Source organism: Podarcis erhardii, assembly GCF_964252035.2.
Source record: "Podarcis erhardii genome assembly, chromosome: 6".
In the NCBI taxonomy this organism is placed as follows: Eukaryota; Metazoa; Chordata; class Lepidosauria; order Squamata; family Lacertidae; genus Podarcis; species Podarcis erhardii.
In genome coordinates, this window is record NC_138510.1 from 96,606,366 (window position 1) to 96,623,022 (window position 16,657).

Below are 16,657 nucleotides of genomic sequence, written 5' to 3' on the forward strand. Positions count from 1 at the left end.
TATCACGTTGTGGAACTGACATAGTTATATAATTGTTGTAAAATGTCTGTTACCTTTTCATTCAGTGCCTCCATGAGCTGGATTACCAATATTTTAGTACTGTGGTGTTTGTTTTAAGTTACACAATTCTTTTCCAGTATTCTGATTGCTAGTTCACCAGTGGAACAACTCTTTTGCAAAGCTAGTTCCAGGTGGAGCCCTGCTTTTTTTTCAGAGCTGGGGCTTTAAGACAATAAAGGTATGATCGGTGTATGTTGAGGTGCTTGGTAGTCCATTTTACTTTTTAATATATAGCTTGTGTCTCTATTCTTTGTGCAGGGTAGAGGGTGAATGGCTGAACCACTAAATATATTCAGCTTTGGAATATAGGGACCTTAAGGCAGTGCCTCTTGTTCTCTGCATTTAGCACTAGCTATAAGGAGGCCCCCATCCTGATTCAAGTCCCACAAAAACCTTCTATTTCACTGATTCCATAGAGCTGTGGTTACCAGAAGTACATAAATCTTTGGTTGAAATTAGGATGTTACAAATGTTAGCAGAACTTTGGTTTTGGGTATCTCAAAACTTTTTTCTGTTGGTTCCCCATTGTATAATACTTCTCAAAGTATTTGGTTCCTATAATCCTTGGATTTTGGGGTATCAAGAGGTCATTGCAAGCCAGTGTTGAATGTTCTTTGAGTCAAGGTTCCTTGCTGGCCTGGCAGGAAGACTAATAGGCTAGACTCAAGGGGTATTGACAAAGCTATCATTGTTCTTCTGGTCTGTTCTTGGTGCTCATTATTAGAGGAATTGTCTGGCTGCTTTAGAGTGCTTTAAATATAGAGCCCAAGATGTATAGGATCGCCAGGAGCATGGCTAGTTGTGAGCAATTTCAGTAAATCATAAATCAATTTGAGAGGCTTCTGCCTGGGTACTTGGGATATTTATTCCTCTCACTTAGCCTGGTTTAATCTTGGCTTCCTTAGCTGGTAGCACTTTTATCTTGTTCTGTGAAGGGTCCATATGGTCTGAAAAAGAGACGGGGGAGAGAGAATCTCTTTAATTAGGAAACATGGCCACCTGTTCAGGCATTAATGAATGTGATGAGCATTAGACATGAGGTAGCTACTTAAACAATGCAATTTTAAATTAATAAAAATAATAATGAAACCTCTATTGGCATAGACAATAGTTTCTGTAATAATCAATTATTAAGTGGCTAATTTTAGAACACAGGGACCATACAGTTTCCTGGACTCATACTGACCAAAACAGAAGTTGATTGATTGCATAGGCTATGCAAGCAGGCCTGCTAGGATGGGGCCATATGCTATCAGGCTTGGAGTTGTTTACTGCAGAATTTGGAAGGAGAATTCAAAGCTGAAAGCAGATGCTTCTGCCCCACTGCACCTTTTCCCTGTCTGTAGCAATCCAGTTTCTTATCTATTCCCTCCCCTCATCATTCTTCTGTTGATGCTTGAAGTCTGCAGCATTCCAAATGTGCCTACTGAATAGATGGAAGCGCTCCAGCTTGAAAGAAGGCTGCAGTTTTCAATAGAATTCAATCAACTGTTATCTTGCAGTACAATCTACTAATACAACCTTCTTCCAGAGAGGTAGTCTGGTTTAGTCTATTGCAGCAAGAATATAGTTTGTAATACTTCAGTTCTAGCAGATTTGCCAGAGTACAAGCTTAAATGATCTACAGTCCACTTTGTCAGATATGTGAAGTGTTATCCTCAGTTGATGGATATACATACACAAGAAATTGAAAGCAGTGAGACCCCAAATCCATGCAGTACTAGAGGTACAGGTTTCCTGTGCAAAACTCAGATTTATAGAAGAGAAGAACACAGTCCTTTCACTACAATAGTCATTACGCTGTCAGCAATTTTGTAGCATTACTATACTAATTTAACACCTGTAATAGGAGAGAAATCCATGGTCTCAATTAAACAAATACTTTCTGAGACCATCAAATCTGTTTTAAATATATGCAAACACCGTATTTTCTGCTTGCAGCCTGCAATAGCTGTTGATTGGAATAGTAAGCTTTCCTAACTTTTCAATTGAGGAGACCCCTCCCCCCCCCATTAGTATTCCTTTGTTTTGTACTCTGACCTAAATAGGTTTTGGTTCCACTTCACTGGCCACTTAGCTATGCAGCTCCCAATACCAACTACCATAAGCCACATAATTAACAATGGTATAGCGTTGTATCTGCACTGAAGTTTATGCTAGTCATAGTTAGTTTTCAAACCTTGGTTTAAAAATATATTGATACCCTAGTTTCAAAAGTAAGCACAGTTGGCACGTGTGAGCATAATAGTACAACTCTGAAGGGGAAAGGCAAGAGCTATTCAAGGAGATGGGGATTGCAGTGTACTCCCAGCCCTTCCTGGTCTCATAACCAAGGGTGCTCTGCATCTGAAACAGCATCTGGTCCCTGCATCTGGTCCCTGCTACTTTCTGCATCTGGTCCCTGCTACTTTCTGGTGGCATTTTCTTCATATGGTACAGTGGTACCTCGCAAGACGAATGCCTCGTAAGACGAAAAACTCACAAAACGAAAGAGTTTTTCGTTTTTTGAGTTGCTTCACAAGATGGATTTCCCTATGGGCTTGCTTCGCAAGACGAAAACGTCTTGCAAGTTTGTTTCCTTTGTCTTGCAAGTTTGTTTCCTTTTTCTTAAAACCGTGCATTCACTTCGAGGAGCAACTCATGTGGTAGCCTTTTTTGAGGTTTTTGAAGACTTTGGTGATTTTTCAAGCTTTTCCAAAGTACGTGCTTCGCAAGACGAAAAAATCGCAAAACGAAAAAACTCGCGGAACAAATTAATTTCGTCTTGCGAGGCACCACTGTAGTTCCCTTCAGATAAGTGAACTTGGCAGTAAAGTTCAAAAGTAGGAAAACAGAGAACACTTCTTCATTGGGGACTTTTGTATTGCGGATTCACTTGTGCAGCTTGCTTGTTAACTAGAACAAATGTGGGATTAAAGGTAAAGGTAAAGGTGCCCCTGACAGTTAAGTCCAGTCGCAGATGACTCTGGGGTTGCGGCGCTCATCTTGCTTTACTGGCCGAGGGAGCCGACGTTTGTCCGCAGACAGTTTTTCCGGGTCATGTGGCCAGCATGACTAAGCCGCTTCTGGCAAACCAGAGCAGCACACGGAAATGCCGTTTACCTTCCTGCCAGAGGAAACCTATTTATCTACTTGCACTTTTTGGCGTGCTTTCAAACTGCTAGGTTGGCAGGAGCTGGAACCGAGCAACAGGAGCTCACCCTGTCGCGGGGATTCAAACTGCCAACCTTCTGATCAGCAAGCCCAAGAGGCTCAGTGGTTTAGACCACAGCGCCACCCGCGTCCCTAATGTGGGATTAGCAGTCCCCAAAGCTCCTTGCTTGCCAGATCAATGAATAGCTGAGATCCACATCCCTGACTAGCAGGCCTTTGATTAGAACAATAGTCAGGTTCTTGATCTTGGGCATTATGTTCCATCCTTAATTGAGCAATATTACTAGCACTTTGCATACACTGATTTCTTTTTTCCTTTTTTGTCACACCTCTCCCCAGATCACTGTGTTCACTACTATGATCTTCGGAACACTAAGCAACCGATCATGGTCTTCAAAGGGCACCGCAAGGCTGTTTCATATGCAAAGTTCGTTAGTGGAGAGGAAATAGTCTCTGCGTAAGTATTTTCCTTGGTGTATTTTCAAAGACATTAAAATATATGGCTTGTGGGTGGGGGTATATGCACATACCATGTGTTGATAGAACAAAAATAAAGGACTATTTCACACCTCCCTTGGCTCCATAGCCTATGGCTTCAAAGGAGTCCAAGAAAAAAATAGCTAAAGCGGACATTTGCTTTATTTGTAAAATAAATAAAAAAATTGTCCAGTAGCAATTTAGAGGGTGGGATGGGTGGGGTGGGGCTTTTCTCAGAAGGATAGTAGGAGATGGGTGATTAGCTCAATGGGTATGATAAACCTGTTGATGACTGTTAACGACTGCAATTAGTCCTACAGGAAAAAGCAAGGGATAGTATGCAGATGACCAAAAATAGCTTTAGCATATGTAATGAGACAAGAATCAAATATCTCTATTCAGACCAGGTCTCTCCATAGTTTTCACGCTCCCACTGTATATAAAGGTCTGGTAATTTCTGTTTCAGTGTATCTGAAGAAGTGTGCATGCACACAAAAGCTTATACCCAGAACAAACTTAGTTGGTCTCTAAGGTGCTACTGGACATTTTATTATTATTATTACTTTTTTGACTGCGTCAGACCAACCTACCTGAATTTATTTGTAAGGTTTTTATTTAGCAGTCCCTTTAGAAGGAGGAGCAGAGAGCATGCTAAAACAAATGCTGAGTTCTGAAAAAGCTTGATCAGATGTGAAGGTGATAATAGAAAGGCAGTACAGTAATACTTATTCGTCTTCATAGTTCCATCCTTATTTCAGACATCATGATCTATTGATTTATCATGATGTTTAAAAGGTAAAGGGACCTCTGACCATTACGTCCAGTTGGGGGTTACAGCGCTCATCTCGCTTTATTGGCCAAGGGAGCCGGCGTACAGCTTCCGGATCATGTGGCCAGCATGACAAAGCCGCTACTGGCGAACCAGAGCATCGCACGGAAACGCCGTTTACCTTCCCGCTGGTGTGGTACCTATTCATCTACTTGCACTTTGATGTGCTTTCGAACTTCTAGGTTGGCAGGAGCTGGGACTGAGCAACGGGAGCTCACCCCATCGCGGGGATTCGAACTGCCGACCTTCAGATCGGCAAGTCCTAGGCTCTGTGGTTTAACTCACAGTGCCACCTGCGTCCCTTATCATGATGTTTAGCTGGTCATATATTGTCATGTTGAAAACCAGATATCAACCAGCTCTGTTTAATACCTAATGTTCTGCTCCAAGGCAAGATTCTTCTTACTGGCAGATGTTGCAAGAGCTGCAGCAGTGTCCCCTGGTGGTAACATACAGCTGCCATTTTGCTGCTTATGGAGTGTCATTTTATCTAATCCGAGAGGGAGAACCAGTAATGGAGAGAGAACTTGCTTGATATCTGGAATAAATTTAGGGTTAAGAGTCCTCCAAAATCTTATTCTTTATTTCAGACTAGCAGTGATCTTTACCCTTGACTGGCAAATCTATTATTAGAACAAAATTGGGCATTTTAAAGCTGGAGATTTTAAAAATGCAATGCAAAATGTGCACCCATGGCAGAGTCCTATTCCTCCAGCTGGGTAACCTTTTTGGAACAAAAATGTCTTCATTTCCCCCCAGAAAGTGCAGGTAGTGGGCGCCTGTCCAATCTCAACAGGAGTGCTTTTCAATGATGCTGTTAGCAATGTGCCCTCACCCTGCTAAAAGGAGGCTGACAGACTTCTAAGGATGGGGGAGGGTACTTAATTAGGATGTGCTTTATGCCTGATATTCATTTTATTCTCAGTGAGGGAAAATTTACTGAATTAAATAAAGATGTTGCTTGTATTAGTTGTGATCCTGGATTATGGGGTTAATCGGTGCAGTCTCCTGCTTCTGACATATGTTCCAGGGCTTCCCCTGCCCAACTTAACGATCCTCTACTGTCAGAGACTCAGAGCAAGGGCAAATCCCATAGTCTTGGGCCATGTGCAGAGTTATAGTTGAACTGAACTCCTGTAACAGGAGGTCTGGAATACCATGCTAAGAGAGCTAGTGAAAAGGGGACCGTATCCTTTGGCACAGCAGGTCCTCGTCCCAAATCCTGAATCATAAAGTCCCACGAGAAGAACACAACATTTAGGAGCTGGAACTACTCCAGAGGCAGATATAGGTACCAGAACCATGGGAGACAGTTTAAATTTGCCAGTAACCAGTTTACCTTTACTCAAAGCATTAGTGTCAGGGAACTGACATCAGAGAGAAAAGCGGAGGCAGGGCTCCAGAGCGATGCCGGAGAGGGAACCAGTCGGGGGGGGGGGGAGGAATTCAGCGTGACACTAATAGAGAGGAGAGGGAGATGGAGGAATCGGTGTCAGGGCTCCGAGACCCTTCAACCGAGACCAGCAGAGAGAGCGCTGGCACGCCCTTGCCGTCCCCTTACCTGCGCAGACGCGTTCCGCGCAGGGAACATAGGCGGAGACTTGGGGTCAAACAGCTTTTATGCTGGAAGAGATTCAAGAAACGCCCACTGAAGGATTCTGCAAGTGACTAACAGGTCACGGAGGGCGAGCTCTAACCCTTAACATGGTTGAGCAAACGATCTAACTGAAGTGGAGGCAGTTTACACACGAGTAACCCACCCATAACCATCACAATTAGCTACTCTAGGACTTCTTAATCACATACATACATACATACATACATACCACAGTGTATTATGCTGGCCTGAAAGCCACAGACAGAAAGTCTCTACAGAGGGTGGTGAATACAGCACATGGTATCATGAGCTGTCCCTTGAGTCCGCTAGATGACATCACAAGGGATCGTGCGAGAAAAATTCTCAGGGATGACTCACACCCCGGCCATCACCTCTTTAATCTTCTACCCTCGGGCAGGAGCTATAGAAGTATAATCAGCTGTACCAACAGGCTAAAAAATAGCTTCTATCAGTGGGCTCTTAGACTGTTGAATGGAAAATAACATAGCGAAATTGACTTGCGAGGTGGTGTGTTGTTCGATAAGAGATTGAGTGTAATTTCATTGTAAACAGGTTGTACAATGACAATAAAGGTGTTATTATTATTACATACCTGCATACACATCAATACATCAATTTGGGGTGGGTCAAGTGGGAGTTACGGTTCAAACTTCCTTGATGAACAGGAACACAGAGCCCACTCCTTCTTTTCCAGCCATATTAGAAGTGCCCCTTTCCACACTGTCCCTGGGGATTACATTATGGTACTGTTCTCACAAGCGTCCTCAAAGTTTAACCCACCCACAGTTTGGACCAAAGTGAAAATATTACTTCATTTCAAAAATATAAAAAGATCAATCTTCCTGAGCCAACTTGAACTCTTTTGCCATTCAAATGACACAAGAGATTTTTTTCCATCTGAGATTAACTGAAGTACATTTTCTCATACTTTAAATAATTTCTGTACTGAAATTACAGAGGTTTGGCAACTAAAGAGAAGCATTGCTTGTCAAACTTCTATTAAACTGAATGGTTAAACCATAGGCAGTGTCAAAACCACAAAGCATTTTGCCTTTGTAATCAGATGGCAACATCATGAGTGGGACCTTGAAAGGACAAAAGAGGCCTGTCCTACTTGAGAGACAGACATTTGAAAATGCTTGTTCCATAGCCCTAGGTTATATTGACAGAGCTGTCCAATTCAGATGAAGCAATAGCTGGGCAAGGGTGTGCTGCGCAGAGATGTTGGGATCTCTTCTCTTCCGCTTCCCTCCCGGCACAGTGTGCTGTATTGTAACATTGCAGTCAGTGGAAGAGCTTTATCAGTGGTTAACTGCAGTTTAAAAAAATTGTAAGAAAATATTTGCTTTTTCTAACGTCAACTGTTTTATGAATCACATCGATTAAATCTGCCCTGTGACCTCCAGGCCATTTGGAACCACCTGATATTTACCAGGGTTCATCAGTTCTGGTGCTGCTTTATTGCATCCTGTGTATTGTGAATAGTGTGTGGGGGGGTACGCTTTGGGGGGGGGGGAGTCTATGCATCTCCAAGGCAAGTGGTTTTTTTCATTTTGTACTTTTCCCTCCATGTCTGTTGGCTTAATTTTCACAATTAAAGTAATTAAAAGATTTCCCTTCCCCTCAAAGGAGGTAACAACATCAGGAAAGCAAAAAGTGTGCCTGCCTCTTCTGTGGCAGTCTGCAGCCACAATTTGTTCAGGTCCTCAGACTTCCATTTTCACATTGCATTTCTCCTATAGGTTTGTGATATTATGGGGAGTGTTGAACAATTCCAGTGTTCACTAGAGTCTCTACCCATTGTACACTTTTTGGTTCTATAGTGTAATTCCAATCTCCAGCCTACACAAACCTGCAGTGGAGCCTCTCCACTTTCACAGCTGAGCCTAATTGAAGGTGCTGGTGTTTACCTATAAAGCTTTAAATGAAGGAAAACCAATAATCATAATTTATTATTTATATTATTCCCATGTGACTGTTGAAAGGGGTGACTGGCAGATTTTATTGGACTCCCAAGTCCCATCAGCCTCAGCCATCATGGCCGGTGGAGAGGAATGATGGGAGTTACATTCCAACAACATTTGAAATGCACCACATTGCTACCCTTGGTCTAAATGGCTTTCTGGTCCAAATATCTGAAAGTGTTGTTTCCTTCTGTATCATCCTGCCTGGGTATTAAGATCTTCAAAGGAGGCCCTTCTCCGTAGAAGAAAACATATTATGTACAGAAGTGAAGGCCTTCTCTGTGATGGCTCCCTGACTTTGGAATACCCTCACTGGTGCTGACAGTTTTGACTTTCTGGCACCTGATTAAAACCTTTTTCTTGATCCAGGAATATAAAATTATGGTATTTTTAGCTAGTTAAATAGTTTTATTCCTCTAAATTGTACTATATTGCTATGTTTCATATTGTATTATTTTTAGATTTTTAAGTTTCTATGCTCTGAAATCCATATTTTGATGAAGCTATAGCTTACACATCTTAAGTACGTACCACCTACTAGGTGGTCCCATTGAGTGCAGTGAAACCTGCAGGCTTGTCTGCCTCTTCCCTTATCTTTCCAGAAGTAAGAGCATTTGTCCATAGTTGACTGAAATAGCAAACATTTGCATAATTTGTCACAATAATACACAGTATGTTGTGAGATGTTTTATTGATAATTACTGACCACAAAACTTTGGTATATTCCTCATTTTGGGTTTTTACAGAAAAAAAAGTAAAAACCTTGGTGTAGTTGCAGTTTTAAAGGAGTGTACACATAGACTTCACATGATTACATTGAACTCAGATTTCATTTTAAGACACGTTAGTTTTAACGTGACATTTAATATAACTGAAGTTTAAAATAAACCAAAATCCAACTTACATTTTAAAAACCTGATTTAGGCTGGTTAGGAGATAGAGCACATTGTGTACCCTGGTGGATATATGCTAGGCCAGTTCTGTGGAATGTGTCTTCCTTGTTCAACTCTATTGAGAGATCATGTTGAGAATCTGCTTTCTTGACTGCTCAAGCTACACCCGGATACCCACGTGTGCAGTGGTTTTGCCTGCCCTGACAAATGTCCATGTCTTCTTAGGAGGGCCTTCCTAGCACTTTGACATATAGTGCAAACTAATGACTTACGGGTGATTCATACGTCTTTTTTTTTCAGGTCAACAGACAGTCAGCTAAAGCTCTGGAATGTAGGAAAGCCACACTGTCTGCGTTCCTTTAAGGGTCACATCAATGAGAAAAATTTTGTGGGTTTGGCATCCAATGGAGACTACATTGCCTGCGGTAAGTGAAACAACTGTTCAGCAAAGGGGACCAACATGTACTCCCTGCAAAGCTGTAGAAGGGTCCAGCACATGCTTGTGTGGCACAATGAAATTAAAGCACCTGATTTGCCACAGCACATTGTGACTTACACCCCAATTATAAAAACTGAAAACTTTTAAAGCACTGGGGGATATGGTGGGTGATTATCTCTCCCCTCTTCTGAGATTCTTTAAAATACTTTAAAGCTGTCAGCATAGCTGCCCCTTGCCACTCTTTGCTGTAGCTGAATAATAAGCCAAATCCTTCAGTCTTACCTCACAGGATGTCCCTTCCAGACCTTTTATCACTTTTGTAGCTTACTTCTGAATCCTTTTCAGTTTGTTACCATTCTTCTTGAACTCTGGTGCCTGGAGCCAGAGCACAAAAGACTTTATATGAAGTCCCGACACTGCGTGGTATAGTGATAATAGGACATCTTGGATATAGTACTTATGTTTCTACAGTACAGTTAAAAACTCTTACTAGCCTTCAGAACCACTGCCGTGCACTGTTTTCTACACTACCTGAATTTTATGTGTGGCAAGCATTGGCTACGACGAGTTGTAAGTAATGTTATGCAATGCAGTGATCTTCCTTCTACCTTGGAGTTCTCTGCTTTAACTGTAACAGTTAGCCTCCAACCCACACTTATATACCCCATCAAAACCTATCTGAAATGAATATTTAGGAATCCTTGCACATTGCCAATCTGCCTCCTCTTTCTTTATTTTTGCTTTTGATTGCAGGAAGTGAAAATAATTCCCTCTACTTGTACTACAAGGGTCTCTCAAAGACACTGCTAACCTTCAAATTTGACACTGTCAAAAGCGTCCTGGACAAGGACCGTAAGGAAGATGATACAAATGAATTTGTCAGTGCTGTGTGTTGGAGGGCACTGCCAGACGGGGTAAACATTTTTGCTCATTTTCCCTTCTTGTTGTATCTTAGTGTGGGTTTAGCAGGTCATTTATCTGGGTCCAGTGAGTAAAAAGGTAAAGATGTGTCAAAGATGGTGAAAGATTCCCTTTTGGGTAAGGAAGCAACAAAAATTTGGGTTACTGCAACAACATGAGCTGTGTCCCTGTCCTGTGGTAGCCTCCTCTGGAGGGTACTGCATTCACCAGGGCTGCCTTAAGACGCTAAACTCCTGGTGCTGCAAAATTCACTGCATTTTTGTGGAGGCTGTATTAGTCATCCACAATGTGTATCCTGTGGAAGTTGGTTGTACAAGCAAATATTTAGCTGCCTTACACTGTGTAAGATGTTGGTTCATCTAGCCTAGGTGATGTTTGCTTTGATTGCCCCTGAGGTCTTTTCCAGACCTCCTGTCTGGTATTCTCTTAATTAAAGGACCCGGGTTCAATCCTTGGGACTTTCATCATGCAAAACACATCCTCTTCTGTGGAGCATGTTGATAATTAGAGCTTGGTGAGAGTGCAAGCTTTGCCTCATGCTTAGTTTTGAGAATATTGTTTTGGTCAATGGTGTTCATTGTTTCGTTTTGCTTTTCATTGTTTATTCCCATTTCCCTGGCTCACTGTTAGTGGGTTAGCTTGTTCAGAATGAAGTATACACTTCCATATTTAACAATAAATACATTACTTCTGGTAAAAGAGCCACCATAGCTGCTAGAGGGCCATGAAAATTTTGTCCCTGGTTTTTTCGACTAAGGGACACGGGTGGTGCTGTGGTCTAAACCACAGAGCCTAGGGCTTGCCGATCCAAAGGTCAGTGGTTCGAATCCCCGCAACTGGGTGAGCTTCCATTGTTCGGTCCCAGCTCCTGCCCACCTAGCAGTTCGAAAGCACGTCAAAGTGCAAGTAGATAACTAGGTACCGCTCTGGTGGGAAGGAAAATGGCGTTTCCATACACTGCTCTGGTTCACCACAAGCAGCTTAGTCATGCTGGCCACATGACCCAGAAACTGTCTGTGGACAAACACCAGCTCCCTTGGCCTATAGAGCCAGATGAGTGTGCAACCCCAGAGTCATCCGCGACTGGACTTAATGATCAGGGGTACCTTTACCTTTACCCATGTACTATCTAAAACCAAAGTGGTACATAGGTTGCCAGATGTGAAATATATTGGCATTTTTCTCAGCTCTCCCACCCCAGTATTAGACACTTTCTCAGATATAGTGTTGGAAGCTAGTCATCGCAATTACTTAGAGGAAAGCAAAAAAGCTATTGCTTGTGGACACATACACAGTTTGATTATGTAGATTAGGCATGGTCTCGATCTACCAGTATTGTTATAATGAAGCCATTTCTTTTCATGCCTGTTTGTGTGTGTTCATTTCGGTATATAAGTAGGTTGGCTTGGGAAGGACTTGCTAAGTAGAAATGCTATGTAGATAAGCCAGAGGCTTCTGGATGTTGGGAGAAAATGGAATGCAAATCAGCTATGCAAAAAACCTAGTCTTTTTCAGAGAGAAGCCAGGAAATAGTAGCAGTATAAGAGGATTGTGAAGAGCTCGTAAATCTAGCTTTCTGCTGATGGGGCCAGACTTATCAGTTTGCCTTCATCAAGAACTATTAATTGTGTAGTCTTTGTGCAGCATTGTGAGAATATCCAAGTAAATTAGGAAACTGCAGCTGAAGTGCCATTCCCCATTTGTGTGGTTGTGTGCCGTTAGCGTATCCTGGAGCTTCCAAACCTAGCACCTGTTGCTCGAAATAGATTCAGAATTCAATTTCCTATGTTGCTTTCATTGTTGTTGGAAAGTTGGCATTGGGGATGATTGATATGAACTGACCTGATCACATTTCACAGACCAATGTGCAGATGTGAACTTAGTTATCCATCAACTTTCACACTTCCCAAATGTTCAGTGCAGTTCTCGTCTCAGTCAAAACACTGGAAATGCATATTTTGAGATGAAGCTATGTTTAGGTGTGTATATAAATATATGTAAATTTTGTGAATTTGGGGGAGGGGGATTTCAGATTAATGTGAAAAGGTGCATGGAACCAACAAAGGTGGACACTGATTCACCTATCCCTAATTGACATACTGTGCTGGCAAAGGATATTCTAAAATGCATTGTTAGTATAGTTCCAAGATCACTTACTGTAAATTTGGGGGAAATAGGTTTAGTCACCTCCCAAGTGTCGACTTCTAAGTCACACTCTGAATCTGCATCTTACCCAGGATAATCACTTTAGAAAGAATTCAGCCACAGGGAAATGGTAGACTCATCCCTCTCATTGATGAAACTGGCCTCAAAATGCCAGAGAAGGCAAGAGGCTTTTAACTATTCTGACCTCTTCATCCTTTCAATTGGGGATGACTTGAATGTCTTCAAGGCATGTAGCACTAGACCATACAGTAGATAGTTAACTCTTTAATTTATTAAATATGTGAAATGTCATCTCACCTTTAAAATTTTATTACTTAGAAAAATGCTTATAATTTCTGTACAATTTTTGTAAAATGTTTGAGACAATCAGAATTCTGTCATCAATGTTTGTGGCCATTAGTATTGTGTTTGCTACATTTATATTATATTATCCAGCTAAAGTTAACTGCTCTTAAGCTCCTTTGATTTTAGTGGGGAACATGTGGTCACTGCATTTTATTTCTTCTGTGCAGTCTGCTTTCAGTGAAAAGTTTTCTGTTTCGCAGTAGTGCCAATATGCACTTGGACTGCCTTTCCCACTCAGTTTTGTCCCTAAACAGCAGAAGAGACTTGCTTAGCCTGTTAAGAGTTAGACAAGAAGCTCATTCGTTACAAGCAAGTGCATGCTACTGAAAAAGAGTGATGTTTTGTGCCAAGTAATTTTAATGTCACAGTTTCTCAAAAGAATTGCAAATTGTGCCAGTGTGTATTTGCACATAATACTTATTAAGAGTACAGTTCCTATCACCTTCTAGATCCCCACAGTGGATGCCGTTTCTTATGTGAATAATTGGAAAAGGTGCCCAGCTGACTGTAGCAACTCTTTACTCCTTATTACCACCTCAGGAGTCCCACTCTTGAGATCAACATGAGCCTGTCATGGTGTTATTATTAGTGGCACAGTTGCCGACTCAAATTTCAGTGTTTTGACACTTCAGTCCTTCTGCAAGGCCCTTTAGATAATGTGATTATGCAGAGTGCAGGTTTTAGAATTCATTTGAATCTTTTTTTAGCAGGCTCATCACAATTCCCATTTGCTACCTTCTTACCACAGGTAGGGCTCTCTAGAGATTCTTGTCCAGGAAATTGTTTCTCACTAACAGAAAGGAGATCTAGGAAAAGGTCCCATGCCACCATTCCTCAGTCTGTGTGGTATTATTGCAATTAGCAGCCATATGTTTCTCTTGAGTTCAGAAGTCAAGTTTGCAGAACAACTCTTCAGCACACTTCTGCATAGTCTTAATTACAAAACCAACCACATCTTAATTGTCTTTTAACTTTGTGAGATTGGCAGAAGAACAGCCACAAAACTTATGATTTGGTTTTGGATTTTTTAAAATTATCTCAGAGAAAATAATGGTGCCTTTATTATCCTGTGCAGTACGACACTGCTTAATGTTCCATCCATTCACTTTTTGAAAATTACTAGAAAACAGCTTTCCTGATTTCCTGGGTCCTGATTTTCACTCCTGTTATGATTTGTTTTCTTACTATTATACCTTCGATATTTTCTAGTCAGGCAGAGGCAAATGAGATTTAAGTTGTTACTTAAATTTGAGAATGGGCTTGAAATATTTGGAGGCTGAAAAGTAGAGTGAACCAAGACTGTATGTGGTGAAATAGATAGGCAATAGTTGAGTTTTTTGTTGTTTTGCAGGGTTGGGGAAGACAAAGCCCGACAGCAGTTCTTTCAGAATGGCATAACTGCCAGCACTTGTGATATGTGAAACCATGCTATTTCTTTTCGTTTGGTAGAACCAGCTTTTTCAGATTTATTGCCTGTGTCACAAAATATGTTTTTAAGCATGCCAGATGGTTAATTTGGTCATCATAGATGTAATAGCTCCTGTTCCTTAAGTACGAACATGAGATTGTGATTGGATTGTAGCATATTTCTCCCACACTTTCACCCACCTCTCCACAATTTACAAATTAATTTAAATATTTGACTCCTTTATTTTAGTACCCAAAGTTAAGAGCAAATAGTGGTTGATATATGTTGGCATTGATCTTAGTTGTAGTCTCCCCTTGCTAGGGTTTGTCTCTTCCAAGTCTGCCAATTGTTAATTACCCCTTTTTTAACATTAGTAGCTCTGAAAACAAGGCTTGTGACCTGACTTCTTATGTTATTTTTCCAGTGGGATATAGTGTATACAGTATCTGTCTGGCGTTTACAAATATATATTATAATCTAGGGCAAGTACACTCAGTTTTTATAGCAATTTAAAATGTGAGATTTCTGGAGAGGTGATTTTCTTCTTGCATCCAATTCAGAAAATAATATGCAAATGTAGGTACGCATATGCGCTTGCATCTACAGCTGTAACTACACACACGCGCACACACACACACACACGTTTTCTGAGACATATATTTATAAACTAGATTCAAGAGCATTGTGTTCCACTTATCAGCAATTGTATCATTATAATAGTAATTACCTGGATTAAAACACTAGTTGAACACAAATTGCGATTGATAGACTTTAGTGTTAAAATTGTTTTTCTGTAATTCAGATTGATAATCCATGTCAGTCGCAGGTGCCTCAGATCTGTTTTGACCCAAATTGTAGTGCCAACCAGCTCCTAGCGTCACACTCACCTTCTGGATAGTAAAATACATTCTCCTGCTGCCACTGAAATCACTTAATTTATCTTATTAGTATATTTTCCTGTTAATTAATAACCCTGAAAGGGGTGCAAAGAGTGAAAAATTTAGAAAGCATGCAAGATGTAAAATGCCTTTTATCCAAGGCAAGTGGAAGAGCTTACCTAGTATTAATTAGCACAGGGTTCCTGAATTGGCTTTTGTCAAGCAGAGAAAATTATTAGTCACAGGGCACAATTGATCAGGCATGTCTTATGTATAAACTCTCTTGAAATGAATTCACAGAGTCTCTACGCTCTTCTTATTTATGAAAAAACAAATAAACTTCAAGATGATATTAAAAAGGTATGAATAAAACTAACCATGCCAGAAATACAGTTTGATACAACAATATCAAAATAAACATATCTTTCTGCGTGTTCTATGAGTTTCACAGTGGTGCAGTTCTATGCCATTGGATGTGTATGTATGTTTTGTGTGGGATGTATGTACGTACATACATATATGCAATGTAACTAAACATTGCAATTCTGCTTCTTCCATTGATTGGGCTTGTGCAGGAGAGGTTCCTTTTGTGGATCTCTCTTTGAAAGCAGCAGGTCAGTACTAAATTCAAATAAACAGTATTATTAAATGTTACCCACAAAAAATGGAAACACAAAAAACTTTCAGCCCAGGCCCTTAAGATCATGTACTCTTGTCCCAGCTCTATTGCAGAAGTTGTAAGCACAGAGGATTCAAAGTTTATTTATGAGAAATATTCATAAATACTGTTTATAACAATATAATATAATTTTAAAATCAACAAACAAGAATGATGGAACAAACAGGAATACAGTGGCATCTCTAGTTATGAACTTAATTCATTCTGGAGGCCCTTTCTTAACCTAAAACTGTTATTAACTAGAGGCATGCTTTCGCTAATGGGGCCTCTTGCTGCTGCTATGCCGCCGGCACACAATTTCCGTTCTCATCCTTGGGCAAAGTTCTCAACTTGAGGAAACTCTTCCAGGTTAGCGGAGTTTGTAACCTGAAGCATTTGTCACCTGAGGCGTTTGTAACTTGAGGTACCGCTCTAATAGCTTAGTCAGTAAAGCATGAGATTCTTAATCTCAGTGTTGTCAGTTTAAGCCACATGAAAGATTCCTGCACTGTAGAGGATTGGACTAGTCACTAGATGATCCCCATGATCCCTCCAACTCTACAATTCTATGATTCTGTGAAAACAGAAATATTCTAATTTTTTATTAAACATATTTGTTGCTCCCCCCCCCCAAAAGCCTCAAAGTGATTTGCAAAATAATTAATTAATGCATATGTAGAACCAGCATAAAATAAAACAGAGAAAGATATTTTCTTAATTGCCCTCATAAGCTTGGTGGCACAGGGGAGTGTTCACAGTCATTTAAAGGTTAAAGCAGAAGGCTCCTGCTGAATCTTTAGACTGATGATACTGATGCCTCAGTTTCTTGTTGCTGTCAGATGAGCCTC

The 16,657-nt window shown here is 40.8% G+C and overlaps 1 protein-coding gene across 3 annotated transcripts in view; it reads left to right on the top strand.

The window, feature by feature from the left end:
- Positions 1–16,657, top strand: part of COP1 (COP1 E3 ubiquitin ligase) — a 109,465-nt gene that overhangs the window by 79,370 nt on the left and 13,438 nt on the right. For all 3 annotated transcript variants that reach the window (XM_081865155.1, XM_081865154.1, XM_081865156.1), the window contains exons 16-18: positions 3,553–3,670; positions 9,295–9,419; positions 10,187–10,347. In XM_081865155.1, the coding sequence (XP_081721281.1) occupies positions 3,553–3,670; positions 9,295–9,419; positions 10,187–10,347 (404 nt within the window). The remainder of the gene's footprint in view (positions 1–3,552; positions 3,671–9,294; positions 9,420–10,186; positions 10,348–16,657) is intronic.